At 35.6% G+C, this 27,891-nt stretch overlaps 1 protein-coding gene across 6 annotated transcripts in view; it reads right to left on the bottom strand.

Annotated features, from left to right (window-relative positions):
- PIK3C3 (phosphatidylinositol 3-kinase catalytic subunit type 3) overlaps positions 1-27,891 on the bottom strand; it is a 68,111-nt gene that overhangs the window by 8,818 nt on the left and 31,402 nt on the right. For 2 of the 6 annotated variants that reach the window (XR_015280989.1, XR_015280988.1), the window contains 8 exons: positions 27,630-27,758; positions 27,211-27,280; positions 26,549-26,613; positions 24,178-24,262; positions 23,889-23,963; positions 15,949-16,117; positions 9,758-9,848; positions 5,622-5,719 (listed from right to left, as the gene is read on the bottom strand). Coding sequence is in view for 2 of the 6 variants with exons in the window: in XM_086869194.1 (XP_086725320.1) it covers positions 9,758-9,848; positions 15,949-16,117; positions 23,889-23,963; positions 24,178-24,262; positions 26,549-26,613; positions 27,211-27,280; positions 27,630-27,758 (684 nt within the window). In the remaining 4 variants the exon portion in view is untranslated. Of the gene's footprint in view, positions 1-3,481; positions 3,645-3,730; positions 3,893-5,621; positions 5,720-9,757; positions 9,849-15,948; positions 16,118-23,888; positions 23,964-24,177; positions 24,263-26,548; positions 26,614-27,210; positions 27,281-27,629; positions 27,759-27,891 lie in introns of those variants that run through there. The other 4 variants (XM_086869194.1, XM_086869193.1, XR_015280991.1 and 1 more) reach the window with 3 other exon arrangements.

Here is a 27,891-nt window from a genome sequence, read left to right as displayed (position 1 = left end):
CTTAGGGGACAGATCTCCAGGGAGGAAGCCTGTCAAAGGACAGGGCTTCCTCCACAGATGGGAACTTAGCAAGGTAAAGAACGGGAAAAAATATTTTACAGGAAGAAAAAGAAAAACACTACTTCACACCATGATTATCCCAAAAATCTAACTTGGAGAGAAGAGCACAACATCTACCAGATAACAGGCAATGCTAACTGATGGTAAATTCAGACTCTGTTCTTTTCCTTTAAGTGTCTTCAAGAAGAACTGAGTATTGTTTGGAAAATGGCACTGAAGATGTCCTATGAAGCTGATTTCACAGAAAACTCACAGTAAGCGCCACAGTGTGTAAAGTAGAAAAAAGGATGACAAAAGGAGGAGATGAGATATTCAAGAAAATACTAATCATCTTATTAAGAACGGTAGTTAAAGATCTAAGAAAATGGGCAGGCTTCTTCATTTAGTTGAATGAATCTCCAAATTCAGCTTCTGTCTTTGGCTATTTTACATTTTTGGAGTGATATTTTTGGAGGCTTAGGATTGAGAAATCATATGAAAACACAACTGGGAGTAGTACTACTGTAGGTAAGTGCACTTCCCTGCAGAGTTCCAAGATTTTCACTTGGCCCTTTTGCTCCCAAAGTACAAGACTGTCCTCACCCTTCCACCAAAGAGCAGATCTGTATAGGCTTTTTTGTCCTCAAATCAGATCTGCTCTACAATGTGGACCACAGTTACCATATTAAATTCAGGAATTTTTCACTAGCAAGCATTTTCTCACTCGTAAAACATTACCTGAAATGGATTGGGCACTTATAGCTCCAGGTTATGGATAAACTTTGGAGAATCTGTGGAAGCTTTCATAATCTTCAGGGCAGCCCCCAAATCCATATTTCATGGACTCTTATAACTCTGTTTTCCAGAATTACTGATGCAAGTACTGCATTTTAAGATGACATATAAGATCTCTTTGTTAATCCTGTTTAGTTTTCAGACAAATTGCAAGTCAGACATTCTGAAGACTGGTGAGTGCTTTAGTATTTATTCTTCCACCAACATTAAGCAACACTGCTTATGTTTTATACAATTTTATCACACTACTATGGGATTGCTCATTGAAACTTCAGCTGCTTTAAAGAGAAACTTCATTGTCCTTTTCCAGTGGGTCAGAATATACACTGGATGTAAGCACTACTAAAATGAGACAAAGATCAATTAACAGCAAAAAAAAAAAAACCCAAACAAACCAAAAACCAGTAAAAAACCAGTATTTTTTGGTGATTTTTTTTACTGTTTTGCCATGTAATTATTACAGTAGTCAGCATTTAATACTCATGTGTCAGAAACTGGCATTAAGTACTTGGTTTAATCCTTATTACATTTCATCTTTTTCAGTAAGTATTTTTCTGCTATTCCTGTTGCTTGCAGTCCAACACCACAAACTATTCAGACGCTTTATTTGCATGAACAACTTAATTTGAGAGACTATTCTGACAACAGTTTTTGTTTCCAAGTGTTCAATTTGAACAAAATGTGGTTTCTAACCAAGCCCAGTTAGGGGGCTTCCCTATTTTTTATTTTTTTTTAACAGAAGACAGCAAAGATGCTAGCAAACATCTCTAAATTGAACTTTTGTGAGAACTGGGGTTTCAGCCACTACAGTACTCAAAGATGACACTGTTCCAGCTCACAATTTCATCATACTGGCGAAAAACTTAAAATGAACTGGAGACTGTGATAAAAAGCAGAAGGAGCACAAAAGTGTTCTCACGCTTAATTCATGTTTTGATGTTTACTACAACTTCTGTATTTTTTTCAGTATTTTGAAATGAATTAATATGCATGAAAAATCAACAGCCTAGAAACAAAAAAGCTGGGTGTGCAGCTGCAGTGTCATTACCCAAATGGACAGAGAAATGAACGTCTGCCAAAGCAAAATAAGCTCCATGGCAATGTGACACTTTTACAAAGCATAAACCTCCCTGGAGCAGCAAAACAAAATAGTACTGAAACAGATTCTAATCAAGAAAAAGTTATTTTATTAGTCCAGTAAATTTCTTACTGGCATTAATAAATGCTAGGAACATTCCCTAGCACCACCTTTTAACAAATACTGACTGCTATTTTTGATCAGGTGAAATCCACTGCCTAAAAAGGCTTATCAAGCTCCAACTTAGAATGTCCTTTCCATTTCACTAACTTGGGAACTCAACTCTCAATTATCCTTTGGCTGACTGGGAAGCACAAGTAGGGGGAAAGCAGTGCGAGTTTCACTACAAGCCAGATGAAAAAACTTGGAAAAATTAGGTACCTCTAGTCACATCTCTGCTTCAGCTTTTATATCTGTAGAATAAAAGTGTTTTTTACTTTGACATATATTATGTTAAAAGAAAAAAAAAGACAACCATGTCTGCTCTCTCTTTTTGTTAGTTTCCGAACAATTAGACTGATCATTTTCTTGTGAAAGGGGGTGAACCCCCATCAGTATTCACACAGCCTTGGAAACGCAGAGGGTGCTGTCAGTATTACAGCCCACAGACAGATGACTGTCCTCTCTTCTGGACAGTTTGATTTTATCCTTTTTCGTGTCTATCCAAAGGTGATACCAAAATGTGTGAGGCTACTTTCACAAGCAGCAGTTAAGCTCTTGCATATGGGAGCCAAGTATTTGTGCTGTCTGTGCTCACAATAACCTCGCCTATAATGAAGCATCTTTGCAGCACCTTCTTTAATCAATGGACATCTGAAACAGAGCTCAGTCAATTAGGACACTGTCCTCTAATGCCTGCTGAGTCTTTTGTCTGCCAATGAATCACCGGTCCCTGATGATTTCTCATTTAAAGGTCAAATCTGCTATGAAGGACAGATAGAAACCATCTGGCTTTCCTGTGGAAAAATAAAAAGCTTTTTCTGTTAGGAGGTGACAATGCTGAATCCATTAGCTACATCTGAAGAGTGATGGTGCACCTCTTCCTTACGCAAAACTGGCTACATAATTGACTCCAGATTTTAGTCATTACTACTTAGAATTTATAGCACTGGCTAATTTTACAAAGCCCAACAATTAGCAATTAGCACTGCAGCTGTGCTGGAAATGGAAAAGCAAGGAGCAATGGCAGGAAAAAAGTGAGTGCAGTGATACCTTCATTGTATTATCATTTAAGCATTGACAAGTCAATATAACGATTTCAGCCCAGCCTTTTTCCTGAAATCTGACAAATGGAAAAGCATATGTAAAAAGTGGAAAATCTAGAGACAATTATCTCAGGGACCAGAGAAAGGAAGAAACAAACTGAGGAGAATCCTCTTCTACCTTTCAATTTAATTCCATTTTGTGACATTTTTGAGCCAGGTTTTCAGAAAAGCCTAAATCAGAGAGTGGCAGTAGGAGATGGTGTCATGAACCATGAGGTGAAGTACACTATACTGACAGCTCTCTTTATAAATACTGAGAGGACAAAAGGAGATTAAAGGATCAAAAAAACTACTAACTTTAAGCTTTGCAGTTACTTTTTCTTGTCAAAAACTGACAAGATTTTTTATTATAAAACTAAACATCAAGAACCTGAAAAAGGTTTCTCCAAGTTTGAGGATGAAGACAATTCAGTCCAGCTGGTAATCCTGTTTTCTGGGTTTTCTTATGGGGAACGTAGTGATCATAACTGGAATGAGGGAAGTAAGTCAGTAAGCTTTTTCTTGCAACTATGGAGTACTAGGCTTTTTTTCCATAAACACTGGGTAAACTCACTGAGTGATATTCTGTATATCCACTGTATACCCACTGCAAGTAGACAGCTGGTTCAGAAACCCATTTTCCATACACTCTTCAAGAATCGTTTGCAACTTCAAACGAGGCTTTGTTTGTTTTCAAGTCAATGCTTATTTTCACTTATTTTCAGTCCAATTTTAGCTGTGAGAATGCACAGGTTAAGATCAGCACTGATTTAATTTCTAAAAAAAAAAAAATGTTATGCAAAGCAAGTAGGAAGGCACTGCCAAATTCTGATGTGCTCTAAATTTGTATCTTCAGGTGAAGCCATAGGGAGTTTGTTTCTTTTCTTGCTAGCAGGAAAAAATTATCCCTATTGCCATCTTCCTTTGGTAAGTTAATCAGTTTGTGTAGCTTGCTGTCCTTTTGAACAATAAGATTGTGGAAGTTCCTTCAGGCAGGACAGGAAAAGAGCAGCCAGATGTGCATAGACCATCCTGTGCCAATAAACCATGTCAAAGAGGTGCAATTTATACTTATTTTACAGAATGTTGTACATGACATGAGCTACTGTTCCAATTTTTCCTTTGATTTGTATTTCTCCCAAGACATTTCACAACTTTTGGACAGAAAGAACACTTGGACAATACACCTTCTGTTAGATTTTAAGCTTGATTATACAACTGCATTCTCTCAGGGAGTTTGCTAGGATGTCCCACTGTTATTAGATAGTAGAGGATAATTTGGAAAAAAAACAAACCCAACCAGTCTGCCTTTGTTCCTCAGGTTAGTAGCTATATTCTTTAAGAATATTCCCACACTCAGATTTTTCTAAAAGGCCTCATCTAACATATCAGTTTGAAATTCTTAAAAAAAAAGTAATTACAACTCAGAATAATCCATGGCCTCACAGAAGAGGACATGTTTTACTGAAGTTTCTTAATGATCTTACTCGGTTTCATTATATGACTGAAAGTAAAAAAGTCCTTCCAATATCTTCTCTTAACTACTCTAACTAGTGAGCATCCCATTATCAAACACCTATACATTACAGGAAATGCAAGAGACAATAAAACAAATCAAGACATGGAAAATTGAAGTAGTATTCTTTATTTTATTTCAACTTATTTTATTCTAGCCATCATTACCATATAGTAGATGCAAATTTTATTTTTATTTAGAATATGCGCATGATTACTAAAATCAAACCTTCATTCTGGGTCTTAGACTGCTGTAGATTATTTGCTGAAAGTTTAGGAGACTGAAACACAAAAATTATTTCTGAATGCAGTTTTTACACCTTTCTGTAACCAGCAGGCAGACACATCCTGCAAATCCCTTCCTGCCCACTGGTGGCACCGGATATCCCTTTGTGAAGACAAAGTTTAGACTGGGAGTTCAGCTACTGTCTAACATTGCAATGCTTTCACTATGAGGAAGCAAAATTGTGGCCATTAAAGAAAAGTAATTCTTTAGCAATAACCTTTAGAATAATTCATGCCTACTTCAAAACAGCAGTATTGCTACACCTACTGAAAAGTTCCAGTCGAAGATCTTTATGCCAAACAAATTGTTTGACAAAATAATTGCAGTGTAATATTTCAATATGCATTATAAGATATATAATATATATACTACTTCAGTAAGCATTCTTTTGTTTTACAAAAAAGGAAATTACTCTCCTTGCAGTTTAATCATCAAACTAGTATTCTGATTAATCTTCAAATTTAGATAAAGCTAACCTATCATGTGGCCTGTAAGCCCAAAGCCTGACTTGCTTCAGGCCCTTAATGCAAAAGAAGGGCTCTACAGGTAAGTGAGCATAAGTGTTGCCACTACAGCCCCAATGAGGAAAATGCTGGCTATGAACTTCACCCCTACTCTTCACCAGGACACCTTCTTAAATACAAAAACATTTGTAAATCTCTACCTTTGTCTTCTGTGAAAGTGGCTATTGACTTGTCTCACATATCAAAGGTAATTTGATTTTGCAGGTCAGTCCAAAATGGATCTTCACCTAATTTGAGTCTGTTGAAATATATATGGATTTTTTGTTAAAGCTTTAAGGAAAAAATAAAAATCAATTGAGATGCTGAAAGCATTTATTCAATTTTTCTACAACAAGGTACAGTATTACCTTGTTAAATGACTGAATCAAATTGCCACTCACCCCAAGAGAGGCAAGGCACCTTGTCCCTTTTTTTATTAGCTCTAACAAAGCTTATAACTGATTTCAGATGGGCTAATGGGTATTTAATACCCCAAACAACTTTTCTAGCACATTATTTAAAAAAAAAACCCAAACAACAATGATCTATTCACTGTTATATAACAGGTTTAGATGATTTTGATACTAGCCCATTTAAAGGTATTTTGTGGTTTATCTTTTTTTAAAGTAAAACAATAAAATGAAAAACAGAAGTAAAGAAAACAATTACTTTCACAGGAGCTTTGAATATTGTCATAAGCGTCCAGCAGATCATAATACCAACAACTGCTTTATGAAAGGCTCCTCTGCTTACCCACTCTTTAGGGATTCCAGGATGATGTATTATTTTTACAGAAATTTAAGGAGTATATTTAAAGGATAACTTTGAACCAAAAAGACCAAACTGTCAACAAGAGTCAGAAATAGCTGAGATGTCAGTAAGAGAAACAAGCAATAAAACCAAAACAAAAACAAAACCACAAAAAAAACAACAACAAAAAAAAACAAAACACCAAAAAACAAAACTTGAGAGAGTTGAACAATTTGGCTATCTTCCTGACAATACTTTAATGTGCAGGCTTTGTTTTCTGAAGGAACAAGCACACTCTAACTTAGAAGAACCTGCGGAAGTAGGATCTTTCCCTCCCTGAGTGATTTGCATTCCTTATCAGAAACACTTGCCTTACTGCTTCAGTTCTAATTGTTTTCACATTTTAAAGCCTCTGTGAATGGACAGCCTGGAATTCCCCAGTAAAAGTCAAAGTCTACCAAGCTGCAGCACTGTCAGAGCTCAGGATCCCAATAACTAAAGTGTGCATTTGATCTAACATTGTATCTGTCATGTAACAACACAGCTCGTTTTCTTTTCATGCAATGAAAGCACTGATATTTCCATTTTGTAATGGGCTTTAGAAGTAACCACACATGGATCTAATTCAGAATTCAGGTGGTCTGAGCATGCACAGGTAACACCATGTTTGGGTTTGAACCCACATGGACTCACTTAAGAGCTGGACTTGATGATCCTTTTTGGTCTTTTTGGATCTTTTGCAACCCAGAATACTCTGTGGTTCTGAATTTTCTTTTAGATTTTGCTGCTTTCCATGATCTCCAAATGTATGCAGTACTTTCAGGCTTTACATAATCTCAAATTTTAATTATTGTACATAATTGGGTATTGAACTGTAACATACTTCTCAGTTGTAGAAAAGACCTTCTAGCTTTCAATCCTGTATTTTGATTTGTTAAGTCAATAAAACTATATTGGAAAGTTACAGAGAGCAAAAAGGAGTTTTACAAGTGTCTGAAATACACAATTATTGCTATATTAAAACCATCCTTTACAAGTATTTTACAGAACCCAACATCCTATTATCATGAATTAGTGAAAGCATATACCCTTGGACAGCATTTCTAGTGAGTTTTCCACCATAAAATGCAATGCCAAGATACTAATAAGAAACAAGGGTATTGCATGTTAATTAGCAGCAAGCAGCAGAAGACTCTTTGTAAAAAATATTAGAGCTGACAAGAACACATTCACGGCAAGGATGAACAACACTGTCACAAAATCAACCTGGCCTAGTGGAAGTGGCCCAAGGCAGGGGGATGGAATGAGATCATCTTTAACATCCCTTCCAGCCTAAGCCATTCTGGGATTCTTGTGATCTAATGACAGGGAACCCTGTAAGGACCAGTAATGAGTAAGATTAAAATGTGTCGTAAGTCTCAAACTTATTGGTGCAAACATTAAAGAACCAGCACTTCTTAAGTTCAATGAAACCACTGGTTTCAGTTCCTGATGACTGTTTCAGCATCAAGCACAAACTTGCCCCAAATTAACCCGTGCTCTACCTGTTGATGCATATTTCAAATTTACTAGGATTTATGGTGCATTTATTAGTAGACTTTACTATCTAAAAGAAATACCCCCTCCTTACTGTGTAACTCATGTTTCCAATGGGTAGGCAGAGCCAAATGCATCCTCTTCATAAAGATGAAATTCTTAAGATAGGGCTTGCATACTGTTTGGAAGGTCTCTTCCTTGAAAAGAAGACGCCTCTACAGAAGTGTAGTTACTTCCAGAACTTGGCAGGTACTGAACCATTCCAGTTGCCTACTTTAGTCTTTTATCTCCCATATTCTATGTAAGCCACCTACTCAATCTGTAGGGCATTAGGGACAGAGGTGAGGTTAAAGTACTGATAAGAAGAAATAATTTGCTGTCATTTTATCAGGAAAACAGCTGAGTGGAGGGAAGATTGTCATCTTTACCATGAAACACAGTACTTGTGATTAGCTTAGCTTCCTGAATATGAAACTGAACAGCTGCAAGAACTCTTTGTATTGATTTGAAACCAGGAAGCTCTAAATAGAAATGCTTGGATCCATGAAGATAAAATTCTGAATCTCTGCTATCAAAGCTTATTGAAAACAGTGAAGAATAGCCTAAGAGGCAACCCACTGTTCGAATAGAAATTACACTAAACTTATTTCCATTGGAAATACAGGCTCCACAAAGTCTTTTGGGGAATTAAAAGAGAGTCCTTCACTATAAATCAGGTTATAAAAACCCCAACATTTGTCTAAAATGTAAGCGTAATGAAATCTAGATGGAGATGTATCCAGCATTTTTCATGTCAACTACTGCTCAAACACCCAATGGATAAGAATGACTGTAGGAGTGAAACAGGTTCACAGTGGAGACTTCTCTAAGCCAGGCTGCTCTTGGGATAAGGAGTTTATTATTTAAGTAGAAGGTGGAAGAGATCCATTTACGCTGCCAGCCACAGCATAAATGTGCTCAAACAGGGAGAGAGAGTGGAAAGAGGGGGCCGAGAGCATGAGAGCAGTTGGCAATTAAGGGGGTAGAGAGAGAGGGGCAAGAGGGGAGAAATTAGGAGATCAAAGTTCTCGTTACAATATCTTTTTCTATGGTGAATATTCTAATTCCTAGTAACCAACCAGTACATGACACACATTCTATAGAATTTACATATAGCCTATAATAATTACTACATTACCATACAGTGTTACATTTTAAACTCTAAAAGCTACTCTTCAAATTCTTCTCTTGCTGCTTCCACCTTTGGATTCACTGTCAGCATTTGGGTATTGTTCAGTCAATAGGGATTCTCCTTCAGCTGGCTAGGCTATTGTTCTTTGGTTATATAGTAACTAACACTCGGTACCCTATAGCTCAAAGCTAGTTTTCATTTCTATTTCGATTATAGGTTTCATATTTTCAGAATCTTTTGCTAAACAATCATATTTATAAGGTTTCCCTGTTTCATCTTCTCCAACAAATGACTTAAGCTGGTATAAAGGATAAAGTTAGAATTATGGGACACAGGTCTGCCTTCACAATGAACAAAAATTTCTTGTTGATGAAGATATACCTACTGATATAGCCTACTGGTTTTAAATCTTCAATAGACTAGTTTTATAACTAAAAGAAGACTGGTTTTATAAAACCATCCAAGATTTAAAGGTTTCTAGACTAGATAGAACAATCTTTCATGATTAGATTTCATGATCACAGTTAGTGCTGACTGCTTCACTTCTCCTAAGTTTGATGGAAGGTGGAAACACTGTTTTTAGCTAAAATACCCAGCGAAACAGTGCTAGGGCAGAGTTGCATGGATGATAAGAAGCCATTCTGTATTCATGGGCACATGTGCTAAGTGCTCTCCAAGTACACTCTCCTATCTTTAATGATTCTAGAAACTGCTCAAAGCTTATAAAATGAAGCAAGTATTTTCAGGTGAGAGACAAATAAGTCATCATCACAAGTGACTGAAAATTTCATAATGAGATGCCCCTGGGTTACTGAAAGACAATGAAAGCTCCACAATTACCTTTTTTACAGTCTTGTCAGGTTCAAGAGCAATATCTGGAATGTTTGCATCCACCATGAGTGAGAATAAATTCAAGATCAAGTTGGAATACCTAAGCAGAAGAACAAACTATTAAAACACTTTGTAAATTGTACAGAAGACATTTTGTAAACAACTTAATTTAAGAAATCATCATCATCTTATGAAGAACTTTCAATGCTTCAAAGATTCATTTTTAATACTAATTGAAAGCATTTATATTGAAGAACACAAGATACTGATATTAACTATCAAAGTTTAACCTTCAAAATCCCTCAAACTGACAAAAATGTAAATAAAATGCTCTGATTTTGTTACAACTTTCCAATATTGTCAGAACATTTACTCAGAGACACACCAAATATAAATTTTAATATATTTTAAGTTTTAATGCCATTTTCTACCTCTGGTAGGATAAACATGCTAGAGTACTGATTCAAAGGTTATTTTTTATTAAGAAGTGATATGGCAGCATGATATATATTCAGATGAAGTCTTCATAAGTACAAAAAATTATTCTTCAAATCACTGCAAGGGTTTTTGACTTAATGAGTTAAATATTTAACCAGATTCAAGTCTTCAGTTGCTCAGTTAAGCTCCAGTAATAGTGGTAGCACAGTACACTTAAGAAGTACAAATGTCATCTATAACCATTAAAAGAGACAAATCAGAGAACAGTTTTCAGCTTTAAAATGGTGTTGGAAGCATTCATGACTATTTGTGTTAAAGAACACCATCTTGCCCTTGCAGAAAATTAGCTGTCGGTTTCTTTTTCAAAGGATAAGTTTCAAGCTATTCAACACAAACTGAAACTCCGCTTCCTCTGCAAAAAGATCTGCTTTCCTTTAAGACACAAAATATGTTACTGACTTCACCATTTGAAATATTGCTTTGCTAAGAGAACCTGGAGCTTCACTGATGATAGAAAGTGAATTCTTAGCAGGAAAACTTGTTTATTAGGGAGTTGTCGAATATGTATCAGCTATATATACAATTTCAAGGAGTTCAAAATATTTCAAATAAACAAAAGGTCTGCTTCGTAGCTGTATTTTATAAAGTAGATATTGCTCAAAAAGACATCTCTCTAGAAAAACTTAATTCCAGCACAAATTCTTGACACTTTATTATTATCTGGAAACACTACCTAACATTCCAATATAAGTTTTAAGACATTGTAAGAAAAGCATTAAAATCAACTGTTTAATTTTAGAAATCTAGAAATCTTCAGTGCCTCATTTCTTGCAGCAGTTTTACTTCACTTCCCCCCAAGGGGTGGGGAGCTGGAGTCAGGAAAATTACTTTTATGATAAATTAAAAGAAAAGAAGTTAACTCTATCATTTTGTTTCAGATCTGGCTAAGAAATCTGGCAGTCAGGTTGCTCTGCTGCTAGGAACAGACATCACAGATTTTAATGAATTTTTCTTCTACTTGCCTGGAACTAGCAAGTTTCTTTTTAAACATGCTTAAATGTTACAGGTATTTGCTCTCAAGTATTTTCCTAGGTTAGTGGTACCTTCTGTCAGTAGTTTTCCCTTCAAACTGACACAGAATCCAAAGTCTCAGAGTCCCTTCTGCTCTTCAACCACATAGAGCATAAGAACTTATAAGCACTAGAGGTTATTGGAGCTATTTATGTGATGGAGGCTTGTAAAAAAAGATTTTAAAGGTCTAGGCATCGTTGATAGATGTCAGTTAAGATGTGGTTCTGTTCCATACAATGAAGTCTTCTGATTCTTGAAGAATAAGACCACTGGAAGAAACTCATTTAAAAAAAAAATCTAAGAAACAAAAAACAAACAAACAAAAAAAACAACAAAAAAAACCCCAAAAACCAAAACAGAACAAAAAAAAACCCCAAAAAAATAGAGAAGGTAATCGGGGGGGGAGTATGGAGTGGAAAAATCCCTAAATATTAAGGAAGAATTGCTCACTATACTATCTGCAGGTCTGTCCTCTGCCCCTCACCCCAACATTTCCATAACTGAGTCATCAACTGCCATCTTTCTTACAAGCAACATCTTTGGCAAATATGCCATGAGGTTTTATAGCTGGGCAATTGACAGCCCAAACTCATCTAAGAGAGATTTTGCTGAATCACCTGAGTTTGGAGCCTGACTTGTAAAAAAACAAACACCTTTGTCAAACAAGGGATATCAGTCATCTTTGACATTTACATTACAAAGGTGTCTGGAACAGCTGACATACATCCACAGCCAGAACAAACTCTGAGCCAGGCTTTCTTAGTTTTAAGGAGGTTCAATGAAGGACTTAAACTGAAACCTGAATCTTTCTGACATCATTCTTTGCTTTCTTCAAACTCAGTACAAATTAGCTCACAAAATAAATAAAGACTGAGCTACACTGAAGGTTGATTAACTTCTGGTTTGAACATGAAGTACTATTAAAGAAATTCAACAAAAAAAACTCTACTTCTACATAGAAGAGGTTTCATATATCAAGGAAAAAACACACATCAGACAAAAGGTGAAATTCTCATTGCTATGTTTTCTGAGAACAGCAACTTTTGTTTTCAAGTAGTTAACATCTCAAATACCTGCTTGATCCTAAGCATTCCTTTATTTATGTTTTCAATATTTACCAGACCCTTTGCATATAGATGTTCTAAACCAATCAAATATTTAGAGTGTTGACTTTGCAACACTCTACCAAATTTGAAGCTATAAACATCCACTATAAAGACAAGGACAGGAAGGTATACAGTTATCTGCAGTACAAAACTAAGGCCCTGCTTACCTGGTCCAACTCTAAATTCCTAGGTTTAAAATGCCTTAAGGACACTACCTTTCTTTCAGTAGCACATGGGATCCCCCACAACTCAATTCTCTTCTCAATAGCATGAATACTCCCACATCATTGTCAAATCACAGTTTCCTATAATAAATTACAGCATTTATTCTTCCCAAGTATTTCCTCGCAGTCCAAACTCAGTGAATATGGACCTGATCTCACCCAGCTTCACTTTCTCTCTTCACCATCTAATCCCAGCTTTTAGAACACTATCCAGACCCTGCACTGCCTAACTACAACCTTTCCAAAGAAGCAGCACTTCCCAACAGCCATCACCAAGCTTTCCACTTGTTGCGTATAGTGTTTCCATTCACATCTGGACAGCACCCTCAGTCACTAAAATGAGAACAATCTGAGGAAAAACTGCTCCAGCCAGCCAGACTACCCCACCTCTACAGACAAAAAACTCTCAGCCCAAACTACAGCTTCTGTCCCTACTCCTACTTACCTCCTACTCCTTTGCCCTTACTATGGCCTGTAACTCAAACTAAATAGCAAGCTTCTCACAGGACTAATGCAGGGGAAACCTTTACTTGGAAGGAACGAAGCAGTCTAGAGCCTCACTCAGGAAAAAAATTCCGAAATGCTCTGACTGAATTCTTTGCTGCCACAGATTGCCCAGAGAGGGTGTAGAGTCTCCCTCAGTGGAGATATTCCAAAACATTCTGAGAGGAATGATGGATTTGTCTTTACAAACAAGCTGTGGGTCTGCTGGTAAATACAACTAGTGCTGAGAGATAAAAGAAACAATGGGAAGGAATCCGCTGATCAATGAGTGGAAGAAAAGATATTTGCCTTTACAAACAAACTGTATGTTTGCTGATAAATGGAATTGGATATTGAAAGACGAAAGAGACAATGGGGAAACACCATAAATTCCATAAGAATTAAAAATTAAGAGGGAGAGTAATACATTAGATGGGAATTTTAGGTATCAGGTGTCCCGGGAAGCCTGTACCTCTCAAGTACCTCAGCCTATGGGGAAAGAGAGAAGGGACATGCATCCAGGAAATTAGGATAAAAAGGAGGCTGCATCCTCCAAAAATTTGAGAGACCCCAGGGGAATGCCCCATGGCCTCTCCCTTTATTCGAATAAATTAAAAGGACTCCTCTGTCTCCTTTTTGGACATAAACCTCTGGTGTTGGTGGATCAGTTTTCCTGGCAATTCTGAACATAACCCTGTGCAATGTGCTCTGGGATGACCCTCCTTGAGCAGGGAGGTGGGACAGATGATCCATTTTGTGTTACTATAGAACCTGCTGAAGATGTCTAAGTGGGAAATTCTTGGTGGAAAGGAAATGCTGACATGTAGAAGGATTTAAACATCTTTAAACAGGTTCAACATGCATAACAAAAGCATAAAAGGCTGCTGCAGCCCAAGTGAAGATGCAAGTCCTGCTGACAGCCACAATTTGCCCTGCAACACATTCAGAATGCGGCAGCTGCTCCTTCACTACAGCACTGCTGACAAACACACACGGCTGATTACTGTTGCTCATAAAAGCAGAAAGCATTTCCTTATTCCTACTCCCCAAGAAAATCCTCCAAACTAACTAAAGAACCTACAATGATTATCATCTGCCAAACTGCTTATAACCAGAAACAATGGACAAAGCTATTCTTTCACTTGTAACTTTAAAATTCTTTTTTTTTTTTTTCCCCATTATGCAACATCCATTCCACCAGGAATCCTGAAGATACTTAATATGATACTTGAAATATGTAGAGAACCAGTTATTCCCCAGGGAAATAAACAACTAAAATAAAGCACAATCTGATGGAGATGACAAAGTTAGCATTTTGTCTTAGCTATCAGAGGCTTTGATTTCACATTACTTGGCCAGATGTCTGTGAGTGGGTTTCTGTCAATATGCAGAACTGCTAGAACTAAAATGTTCCACATCCAATTATTCCTTTTTAACAAGTAATTTTAACTAATTTTAGTTCTAGCTGCTTAAAGTAATTGTTACAATAATTCTAATATTATCATACAGTATTGTTTTTGAAAGCCTTAAGGATATTTATCCAGAACCAGTTAAAAGTATTTTCCAACAAAATGAGCAAATATCGGCAATACTATAATTACAATTACAATTCCAGACATTAAGAATGAAACCATCTTGATTTACAGTTTAGTTGCGTACCCGAATTACCACTATACTACACATTCAATGATGATCTTTGTAGCAAATCATTACATAAATTAATTCAATGAATAATCTTTCACAGACACAACAGACCTTTCCACTGAAACAGCTAGGTATAAATAATAAAATAATAAAAACAACTCAAGTATATGACAAATAAGAAATACAGCATTGAGAAGCTTTAAGCACAGTTCAGAAGTTGGACTGTTCTCTGAAGCCATAAATACTGCTTGCTGATAACATGCCACTGTTTTTCAAAATTGTTGAATGGCTTTTTAACCCATTAATAATGTCAATTTCTAGATCAACTACTTAGTCTTCCTCCTTTTATCAACTGAAGAACTACATGAAGCATTTTATTTCTATCACTGGCTGATTTCCATATTCCAGGTACTTTTCACATAAGCTTACCATATTACCAATTTCTTACACATATTTGAGGGCTTCCATTAGGCAATCTTTGATATTAAAATGAAAATCTTTCCTCTTCATTGAAGATGTGCTAAATCAAATCCCTGGACAGACCAGGAGTCTTTACCTGTGCTCTGCTCAAACAGAACAAAAATGAGCTACTTTGCTCAGAAAGTAAATGGATAAGTAATACAGTTACTGCACAAGAATGAAGCTGATTCCAAATTTAAAAGAAATATCTGTTTAGACACCAGTGTGTAAAGAGCTTTTAGCTGCCACAGTTCTGGGTATTTAAAGAAATTTCTAACATGCTTGATTGTCACTACAAGTTGCTAATTTTTGTCCCACAGGAGCTGAACTGAACTAAGCATATGTGTTGTCATCTTCAAGCCAAAGAATTTGATCATCACTAATTTAAACTGGAGGAGGATAAAACAGCAAGTGAGTAATGACTTAAATCAAAATGACAGTTCCTTGATCATCAATAATCACAGGAAAAGAAGCTTCAGGGCAAAAAAATACCCAAAAAGAAATATAATTTAATATCTTACTTGAGTTAGGAAATGAAGCTATTTAAGTTATTAAACAAGCAAAACTGGGGACTTTATCATGAACAATTACATTCACCCTCTACATTACACCAACACTGTGATGTTTTCATTCCTTTCTTTCATATAAATTCTTGTGTTCACATTTAAACAAGCTTTGAATTTTCAACAGAAACATTTCAGCAATTGATTTGTTCATCTCCCCTCTTGCTTTACAGTGGCTCTAATGAGTTTTGGCATAAACCTACTGCTGTTACCTGCGTAGGTGGAGAAAGGCTGTGTAGCACTGTTTACGGAACTCCTGGTACTGCTCACTCTGGGTGCCTCCCATGCCTTCCACCATCTCCTTGTTCAGCTTCATCGGGGGAGGAAGGGGCTTGGGGTCGCGGCCCAAAATATAACCAAAGTCAATGTGAAACAGTTTACCTGTAGAAAAAGGAAAGGCAAACACTGCACATAGTTCTTGGTGCAAAACTTAGGAAAATATAATCATTAAGAAGATAGTGAGCAGCTCCCAGAAAGTTTTCTGTAAGGTTTTATAACAGTATATTTCTTACCTGGAAATGATGATTTTAAAGAAGCAAAGCTGATTTCAAATTCATTAAGAGTACTAACAAGATCAGTTTTCCTGATTTTTTGATTTTTAAACATGTGGAGTATATTCACAAAGACTGAATCAATATTGAAACTGGTCAGTAGATACTAAATGCAGTTTACATAATAGATGCTACTAATTCTTTGCACCTTTTTTATAATTTGTTAGCAAATTTAAATATTAATACTTAAAGCAGTACAACGTGTGTTTCACATTTGATTGCTGTGGCATGAAATATGGTAAATGTAACATAGAACTAATATAACAAAGAGCAAGTACAACTCATAGCCCTATAAATAACATTTCAAACACACTGATCTGCAAAGAAAACTTCAATGCTGTTTCCAAAGTCTTTTGAGTTGTTTAAGTAGGGTGAAAAATTATCCATGGCTTTGAAATATACTGAAGAAACATCACTACCACTTCAAATTTGATACTGGATTTCAAATCCACCAAAAAGTTTGTAATACCCTTTTTCAGTACTAAAATGAATTTCATCACTTGATCACTACCTTTACCTTCTCAGTTCAAATGACTGCATTTAGAACACTTCTTCAGCATTAACAATAACTTTTGTATGCCTCCTCTCTTCAAATGCTCAAGGCCATTGTCCTTCCTATCAAGAGCCTGCTGTGCTGCTCACCTTAATGCTCACACATAAACTGGGGGAGAATTCAGAGTGTTCCCTATCAATATTACTGAGCTACGCATGAGATGTTATCAGTGGCAAAATGAACAACTGAACAAACTTTAGTTTACAGGCAACTTCAAAAAACCTAAAATAAAGTAAAACAATTCATAATTCTTAGGAAGCTTTTTTTTTAGGAATAATCTTGACTCAGTTAAATACTGTCCATGTTAAGCAAAATAAAGTCTCTGAATGTGTTTTGCAAATATATTTTTAATTTGGAATGTGTAATTTATGCAATGGCTTGAGCCATACCACAGCTACATTACAAAAAGATGGTGAGATTGCAGATATGCATGCAGGTACAGGACAGAAGATCTTTTAAACAAGAAGGTGGAAAATTAAAAGCATGATTGTTATCTAGACAAACACAGACAGCACAGAAGATAGAGTCTTGTTTCAGAATTATGGAACTGAGCAGCATTATAGACAGGGGTGTATTTGCTAAGGGGTGTTTTAATCTACAGCATTTGTATTCATTTTAAGATTTCATAAGATTAGGTTCTCAGTGCTCTTGGAAAAAAAATTGAGCAGTCATATTTTTCAGCTAATCACCTGTCTTTGACTGTTTCATTGAACAATAATTTAGTATCAATAGAAAAGGCTTTTTGAGATCTGTCATAAGCATTCTTCTTCAATCTAAGAAACAAACTCCATGACAGTCCAATTTCAAAGAGAGATCACAAGTTCCCTGAACAACAGGCAAAATATTTGCTGACCGATAAATGCCACAACCATTACGTTTTGCATAACTAACTGTGCTATTAAAAAAACCCCTTCCTTCAATACATTCCTTCTGGTCTGGTACAGGAGATTATTTTAGAGCTCATTTTTGTACACCAAATTTTTGAAGCAACCACATAAAGAACCCTTCCATCTTTAAGATAGAAAAAATGTTTAACTAAAAAGTTTTGGGGACCTGCTGTCTGTTCACTTATTCAAACCTGTCACCTTGAAGAGTCAAGAGACAACATTTTGAATAAAACAGTAACTCTTGTAGCAGTAAATATTTTTTTTCAGTTTGCTCTGGAGATAAGGAATAAAAGATGATAATTAATAATTTACATTGGTAACAAATACATCTAAAACATTCAAAAATATTTCAATAATTAAGTGATAGATACTTAGAAGTGAGATGAGGCCATCCTGTATTAACATTTTAGGTTTCCTAGCTGTACTTCAAAATTCAGCTGTTTTTTTAGGCTGACTTAAAATGTATGTACAAACTCCCATTTAAATAAATATATTTAAAACCCTTCAAACCTGTCTACTAAACACAGACCTGACCAATTTTAATTCAGCTCCTGGAAGATCAATTAAACCAGCGCACCATACTACAGAATATGGACAAAAGGCTCTCCCTGGTTCCTGCACAAAGGTGTTGCACCAGGAGCAGCCTGTAGGAGCACTGAAGGTCTAGAGATTTCTGCAGTGGAACTAGACTCGTGTTACCTTCCAGAGTAGTAACTGAACAAGTGAGGAACAAGCCTGCTTTGGACAAATTAAATTTGCTATATATTTTGTACTGAAAATAGCTGATGTTTATATTCTTATTTATGTTAATAAATAAGAAATTTATCTAGTTAATAAACTCAATGATTTCAAATCTTTTAATAAGGAGACAAAAGGCTTTCAAGTATTTCAAGTGATCGTGCCAAGTGCCATTTATACCAGGGCGTTACTCTGAGTATTCCGCTTACATTGTATTAATGAATGTGACAATGTTCATTCAACATAACTCCAATTGCAAGAATAAGGGGAGCTCTGGAGGACATCTGATCCAAACCCCTGCTTGAGCAAACACCCAGTGCCAGGTGCCTTAACCAGGGCTAAGTTTCTGAGTATCCCCAGGGATGGTCTCTCCATAACCTGTATCAGTCTTCCTTGAAGAGCTGATATTCATATAATGATATTTATATACAGTAATCACCTATCTTCCCAGTAATCCAGCCTTCATTTGAACTTTGTGCAACACTACTTTTTCTAAAGACTTTGAACTATGATGTTTTACAAAATAATTACATGTCCTTCCTTCAATATACCATGCATCATAACACACTTCTCTTACACCATCATGTTTTAATACAATCCAACTTCTTCTGATTCATTATGTCTTAATTTAAAGGGCTCCTAATCTTTAGACATGCCTATAAATTACAGACAAAACCTACTTTGACAGGACAAACTCTACTTTGGTTTACTACTGTTCCCAAATGAGTGCTAAATTATAGAGGTGAGAGTTTTGTTTGTTACAGTCATGATTTAAACTAAAACCAGGAGTTACTTAAGACAACAGGTGAAACAGATCTCATCATTAAAACTAGTGGACTAGAAATTACCTTGCCCTCTCTATTTCACTGTAGTAAAAGCAAGACACAAGTCATTTACTGCATGGAAGAAGATGAGAAGCTTCCAGGAGTTAGCAGCATGCACGTATAAAATTATTTAATTCAAAATCTAAAATCTGATACTGTTGGGTACCTTTGAGTTTGTTTTTTTTTTTTAAATTCTTTTTTTCTATGAGTTTGACTACCTTTTTCCACTAAACACCTGTTTTTCTAACATATGGAATAAAGAGGACAGGCCACTGGAGATTTCAGGATATGGCACAAAACATGGAAGTTACCCTGACTATAAGTCAGAGCATCAGGGATTTCGAAGTCCATCTGACTTCCTTTCAGCCTTGAGAGTGATCTTCGATTAAGTGAAGCATGGACCTGTAGAGATTAAAAATTGATACCTGGTGCCTGCAATAGCCAGTAACACCTGACTGCAGCTGGAGATGGTGACCTGTCCATCATTTTCACTGCTAATACCTAGATTTTAATACACGAGAAACTTCTTATACAGCAGCACAAAAATTGTTTCATTTTGCTAGGATAAACCATTGAAAACCAGACACAACTCTGAAAACCTTAAACAAAATGCAGAGGACAGAGCAAATTAGATTCAATTATTGAAACAGGGTCTGATGGTAATTGTCTCTTAACAGTAAAAAAGGAAATTATTTCAAACTTCTCTATTTGCATTGTTGGGGAAGAACAAAAAAAACCAACCAACCAAAACATCCCAAAATTTCATTATTTCTTCATAACCCTCGAGCACCACTATTATTTTAACTTGGCCCATATAAAAAATGTAAAATATAGAGATTATTTTAACTGAACTCCTATTTTAAATTTGAAGCAACAGAATAGAAACTAATCTGAGGAAAATGACTGGATAAATGGGATGTTTTTCTGGCTTTCCCAGCAAATTCTGATGTTACTGTCAAAATTTTTCTTTTTCTAACAGACCATTGCCATGATGAAAAAATTGGAATGCCTAATTTATTGTAATAATTTTCATCAGTAGCATCTTACAACTTTTCTACACAAGACTACACAACAGTGAAATTAATGTGAATTTTTAAGAAGTTATTCAGGATACAAGTTTTGAAGTCAGCAACAGATGGAGGTAAAGTTTAACACTGTTACCCATGTAACTGGTAAGAGCCCAGCTTGTCTTAAGCATTATAATTCACCTCCCTTCCCCAGGCTGTCCATTCTCAAAATACATTCTATTCAGGCATATTATAAGGAAAAATAGGCCTGGTATTTATAACTAGATGACAAATGCTGTTCAAGGTGCCTATAAGAGAAAGTGTTTTAGCAGATCAAAAGCTAAAAGGTCATGTTCTTTTTGCAAGAAGTACCATAGAAAATGGAATTCCAGAGAGAAATCTAAAGGACAAAAGTATGCACTGGTTTGTTGTTTTTTTCTTTTTTTTTTTTTTTTAAATAAATATGTCCCTCTATCAAGGCCTGTAACATTTAAAAACATCTTTAAAAACTGTATTTTATATACTATAGTATTTTGCAACATTAATAAATGTTTTTGACAATGTACTTGTCTAAGTACTGACATAAAGTAAATGTTTGAATCCTGCAGGTTTTCCATTTCTACCATCTCAGACCTGCTCTGGGATAGATTTTTCTGAGTGGAAAAACATAGGAAGTACAAACACATGCATATGAAATACATTTCATATATGCATCTGGTTCAGGTCCTTGCTGTCTTTCCTGGCCACCCTTTCTAATCAAGACTGAAGAATAAATGTGGTGTCAGTTGGTGACCACAGTTCTACCTCTAAGCATTAAATGAGAAGACAGCCCACTTTTTTCATGTATTTACATGTGATGCCTAAAGCAAATGTGGTTTTCAAGTTCTGAGCACCCAGTCTTTGGCCTGGTCTTAGATATTAATAACGTAATTTTATCCACATAGCAATTTTTCCTCCTGCTACAGAGCAATTTCAATGTATGGCTCAGGTCAAAGACCCTGTACTTTGGGAAGTCATACTGGGAACTTGCATTTTCATGCATGTGACCAGATATTACTGAAAGATAAGCTGGCCATCACTAGAGTGACATTAAGTTGGTCAGACACATAGATAAGCAGCGCTATCAAGGAAGCGATTTGAAGGTCTAGGATATCCTACAAAATCTACACATAGTCTGGACCTTTGTGAAACCTCTGCATGTCAATAAAGCAAATTGAAATTACTATTATACCTCTAATGGGACAGAAGATTGCACCTGTCTATGAAAACTGAAATACTTTCTAACTCTCCTTATAACTGTACTGACTGCCTTGCCCATATGAAGACATCCCTATCTGGATATTTTATTAGTACCTAGATCCTGACTCTACAATCAAATCAGAGAGCGTAAGAACTGCAGAACAAAGTGTTCTCAGGGGAAGGCATGGCATAATTGCAATATACTAGCCTAGTGCATACTCCGTGGAAGTTAACTGAACATGCTATGCCTCGTACATCACAATCCAGCTTCACAACCACCCAGATCTTCCTTCCGAAGCAACAAAAGGAACGTTAGCTGTTAAATCAGATGCCAGCTTCAATATATAAATCAGTCTGTAATCCTAAAAGGAGGCACTGATGTTGCCTAAACCGGGGCATACAGCTGAAAACAGTGTCTTGTTATCTATAACTTATAGTAATATCTGCTACAGATTTAGAAACAAGATGTTAAAACATAGAGCAACTGAAAATGCACTTTGTCTCCATGAGAAGTAAAAAGTTTGAAGTCTTCAGAGAAAATAAGCATCCCTGTCATGCAATACTGAGTATATAATGTGACCTCTGGGCTGGCAGCAAAGACACATTTATGAAACTGATTCAAATCTTTTTGTAATTTTTAACATTACTGATAGATAAGGATGTTTTGACTGAAGATTCTCCGCATCTCCTTCCAAACACACTTCTACATATGTCCTTTAAATGGCACAGCATTTAAAACCTGAAAATCCAGATGTCTTGTTCAAGACTACTACTACAAAAAAACCCACTCTATTTCTAGAACTATAGGCATAAAAGAGTCATGAAAGGTAACAGAAATTATTTCATTAGGTAAGTGACATATCATGAAAAAAGAATCCTCATTTCTAATGTGTAGAAAACAATATGTTTTTATGAACTTCTGTATCTAGTGATTAATATTTAAATTATACTGTACCTATTATAAGCACAGACATATGTATGTTACAAGACGATACACCAATTCTGTTGGAAGGACTCTAACAGATGTGGCTACATTCATCAAAATGAAAAGTTGTGCCAAAAAAAAAGTAATGACATGTAAGAAATACGTGAACCCACAGCTGGTACCCAGCATTCTTTACCCTACTGGAAACCTTCAATTCATTAAATAAATATCATCAAGAAAGGATGCATATAGAGTTGTATGATTTTGAAGGAGGTACCTGGAGCATTCATTCTCCGAGAAAAGAATGAAATTAGCTTTTTCCAACTTAAGCCTAAGGGATTCTCAGTAGCAAGAAATAAGCATAGCTGGCAAATCTTTTTTGTACTTGGAACATGTGGAACATAAGGATTTCTCTTGATAGCTCACAAAAGTTCTGTTTGTGGCAGAACATGGGTTTTCCAACTTGGAATGTACGATGGATGTGCACTGCCCTCTGCTGTACTCCCCAAATTCTTCCAGTAAATCCACTGTGCTGTACTTAAAACACAGTTAAGATGCACATTATCCCAAAACAAAACACTGAGCTGTTACTACTCTCAGCATGCAAGCAGAGCCTGCTATGGAAAGATTTATACCCACCACCACAATTAAATGAGAGACCTCTCAAGACAAATCTTTAAATGACTGTTTGCATATTTTCAAACAGCTAAGGTAAAATACACTTGCTTTAGTTGTTCCCCCATGAGCTTAGAGCAAAACCTTCTACACTAATCAAGGCCAATTGTTAATTTTCTACTCTTTCAGACAATTGGGGTTAAAAGCAGTATATGCTTCAGCCTTACCTGTAACTAACAACCCTTCCACATGGATAGGTCTCTTTTTCCAAGTAACATTTTTTTCTTTAAACATTTCTCATTCAATAAATGTTTCACTTCATAAATAAACACTTAACCACAACTCTTAATTCTCCACCACTACGTAATGAAGGTATTCGAGCAACCAGAACTCCTAGGGAAGCTGTAGTTCAAAAGTAAGCAAGCAAGTAAAAATAAGACAAACAAAAATTCAAAAATATGTTCCCCTATAAGAAATGCTATTTGTCAAAACTTTGTGAAGCTCATGCAGCTACACACAAACTCATTTTCAGTGAAAACAACTGAAATTCCCTCTATCCCAAAGCAGTGATTACAATAGTTGAAGTAGCTTTATTTTCAAATCCTTCATTTCCTCTAGTTAAGAAACCATCTTCTTACTACACACTGGAGCAAATATTACCTTAAATGAGCCAATATAACTTACATTTTAAAATATAATCTAGTCTGCAATACTCAGTGGGTTATACTCACAATGAAAAGCAACTAAAAAAGTACCAACACATTAGAAATTAAACAACTGTTGCTATAAAATTATACTGCTAAAAAGAATTACCTGTTTTTGTTAGCAACAGATTATCCAGATGTCTATCTCCAACTCCAAGGATGTAAGTAATCACACAATAACCAGCTGTAACAAGTAAATTGTAAACATCAGTATAAGTACTTTTCCTGGAGAGCAACAATTTCCACACAATTAACAACAGCATATCACATTACCTTAGCTCTAGTTCACTAGCAATAAATATACCACTGAGACTTGAGGCAGAAGTGGTGCTGGTGAAGAATAATCAAGATTATCAGCATTATGATAAATGTTTCGAGTATTAAAGACTGTAACTCACCACAGCTCTTAACATATGTGTCCATCACCTCTGCGCTGATTCCATGAGGGCCAGTCTCACTAGGGGCATGTTTTCTGAAGAAGTTCTGGAGAGAATGCCATGAAGATAATTAGTTATTCCAAATGATATGAAACCGGGTCTTTAGGAAAAAAAATATTTAAATCAAGACCACACGTGGCCATTATTACAATCTGTTGAACTAACAACCACCCCCAAAATACCACGTAAAATCTAATTTAATATCGCTTTATTTATATTCTGTCTCAATCATCACATTCTAATAATCAACACAGAAACTGAAAAGCAGTTTCCTTTATTAAAAGTTTCAAAAACTTAACAATGCAGTCAAAAGTTACTAGTCAGTAACTATGAGTGACAATACTTCCAAAGCAAACTGTTTAGGTCATATCAACAAAAACTAAAACAGGATTAACAGTCCTGCTTTATAACTACATTTGGGGAACATGCCCTTACAGGGTTTATCATCCTTATATGATTCCTCATATAAAACCAACTACAGCTATTGAGTTCTAAATGAAAATTAGCCTGAGTCATCAAATGGAAAATTTTATTTTCCTTTGAAATGCAGACAGGGCCAAACAATCCTCCCCATCAGCCAGAAAAAAACTCTTAACCTTCTTGAGTAAGAGAAAACTCAGTTATATCCAAGTCTAGGCAAAGTTTTTTCCAGTAAGCACAATTTAAAGAAGCACTGTAAGAGGAGCATGGTAGTCCCCTGGACAACTTGTAAGTTACTAAAGCCATACTGAAAAACTAAGACATGTATGGAAATGAACTTCTAAAACATGAACTGTGATTTTAAGATTGTTGATTAAAGGTAAGTAACACTGAAACCAAAACTTCCTTTCTTTCCTGCAGATCTGCATTTCACAGACAGCACTGGTTTACTGGCTTTAAAGCTTTTCACTAGTTAATGTAGTAGTAATATACAGTGCTCATCTTTACTAGAACAGCTGTGAAATCCAAAATTACTGTTTCCAAAAAGAGTAAACCAAACTTCCAAAACACCTAAAAGTGTTAATTATTTTTCATTTCCTTTGCCTACGATACCCAGCTATTTTATCATGTCTCAGCACAGGAAATTGCACTCTTTTGGCACATTATTTTGATTAATAATTCTTCACAGGAATAATTGCTCCTTATGTCTTCATAGCAACTGAAACAATAGGGCATCTATTTCCAACCATAATATGATGTTGTAAGTAATTGAAAAATAACAGTTTCAACAGGCATTTCTAAACATATTATTTTATAAAAACATGTAATGGATTAAATTATGAATAGTACATTTTCAAGATTACAAACAATTGTCAAGAAAGCACTTTATAATCTGTAAAATTATTGACTGTGCAGATGTACCTTATCACAACCTCTATGGAATGGAAAGCTAAAAAAAACCAACTTATGTAACCTCATGCTTGTCCCTGATTAGTGATAAGCATTTTTTATATGTGAAAAGTATTTGGTAAGCTTATTTGTTAAGCAAATGATAATGAAAAATTATAACCAATTTAAATCTTTGTATTTTCAACACATGTAGTTTATAGGGCCTGAGAGCTAGTTTGCTTTGGCTCACAGTTACTAAGCTACAAAAAAGTGCAAACTTCAGTATCATCTACAAAAGAGGAAAAGAGCTATTGTGACATATCAAATCCAAATAAATGTACTCTATTTTCATTAAAAAAAAACTATTCGCTACTCACCTCATACAGGAATTTGGTATATTTTTATCCAGCTATATATATATCAACCAGCTATTTATATAGCTATGTATTATAACTATATTATATAGATAGCTCTGCTATCTAGCCTGTGTGCTGTGCTTGGAACCAATATGAGTTTTGTGTGCCACTATTCAGTTGTGTGTCCCCACTCAAATCCATGAGACTTAAGAAAATTGGCTAACAAAAGTCACAGCACCTATACATCCACTATGGAAGGGAAACAGTCTTCAAATATTATGTGAACGAATTACTTAGTTGTTTGATTGAAAAAAGAAAAGAAATTATCAAAATATATTTTGACAAGGTCAAATGAAAGACACACTCTGAAACAAAACAAAAAGTGTCAGGTATCTTCCATTCATCATTACAGAAAAGCTGGGATTTCAATATCATAACTAAACTCCACAGTAATTTATTTAAATAGTGTTACCTTTAGAATGTGAGATACTCTAGGGGTCATTTATGCATACCTTTTTAAACATCTTCTGTAATAACTTGGAATGTTCCAGCTGTAATGTGTCTTCTAGCAGACCAAAGAATCAGGTGAGATACTAAGTGAATTTTGCACAAGCCTTCAGGTTACACTGTTTGATCAGAAGACAATTTACAACTCACCCATCACATACCTGTATAGTTTCCTCAGTAGCAAGAACTTCTGCAACTGGTACAGATGGAATAAACTGCATGAAGCCTATGACAGAAAACAGCCAAAAGAGAAAATCTCCAATGCACAGAACTTTCAAGCTACTCTCTAACACATGTTTATGACTGGACAGAACTAATACACAGTAATTCAGCTTCTCATAGGAATAAAAAAACCACTTTTTTTATCCCATTTTCCAATCTCTTGTGTTCAATACTTTTAAAACAACTTGTCATTAACACCAAATTAACTTGCAAAAGGTGTGTTTTTACAAGTTTTCAAGATGAGAGAAAGCACATTGATGGCTTTCTAAATATTATCCAGAATGTATCTAATGGTAGCCAAGTTTGATTTTATGGGTTTTTTTGTCCAATTCATGCATAGATCTCTAAAGAGTGTTAAGTTGTTTATTCATGATCACACTGCAAGCCAGCAGCAAAGATTAGTAACTGCTCATTGTCACATATTCCTAAATCCAGACCAGGCTTCTTTTATGAAGATATTTGAGTCACCTATGGAATACAGTGGTGACTCAGATTGTTTACTTCCATGGCTTACACTCTAAAAATACTTTATTACACACTAAGAACACAGGGAAGAGATTCTTCTCCATACTGTATTTTTAGGAAATAGATGTATTCATACCATGTTTTGTACTAGTTGCTAGCACTTTATACGGTGTCAGCTTCAAATCCAGATTCTCTTTTCTTAACAGCTGGAAAAAACAATACACAAAAGCAAAGATGAATGCAACAGAAATGCAGATTCTATTACTAAAAAGTTGTGTATTGGACACTGATCTCCACTGTTCTTCACTGAAACTGATAATGAGTGAAAGCCTGTTTGGCAAGTCCGTATTTTATTTTTTTTTTTTAATTCACACAGAGTAATTGCACATCTATACAGAAAAGAAAAAATTGCACATCTATATCAAAAAGGAAAAAGACCACCTAGAGATCTGAGAACTATGAGATTATTACCAATATAAGTTGCATTAACAGTCTTGCTTTTGACAAGGAAAATCAAGAAAACAGAAAGATAGGATGTAGATTAATAATTCTCACCTTATCCATGAGTGAAATAATCTGAAGAATAAGTTGATCTTGACGTAAATCATCGCCATGCTTAAAAATGACAGGATATTTGCCTCCATCTTCTGTCTTGAAGAATAACTGGGCAGGCATTAAGGCGCTCTGGAAAAGGAAATTTTCTACTAAGCTGCTTCATAGCAGTGCTTGTATTAACACACTGCTACAATGGAGCTCAGAAATACAACCTTTGCATTATATTTACATTGCCTCAATGGTTTAGAGTGTACCACTCCCA

This window comes from Cyanistes caeruleus, chromosome Z (assembly GCF_971803275.1).
Source record: "Cyanistes caeruleus chromosome Z, bCyaCae1.hap1.1, whole genome shotgun sequence".
Taxonomy (NCBI): Eukaryota; Metazoa; Chordata; class Aves; order Passeriformes; family Paridae; genus Cyanistes; species Cyanistes caeruleus.
Note: the sequence above shows the minus strand (reverse complement) of the source record. Positions and strands in the feature narration are given on the sequence as shown.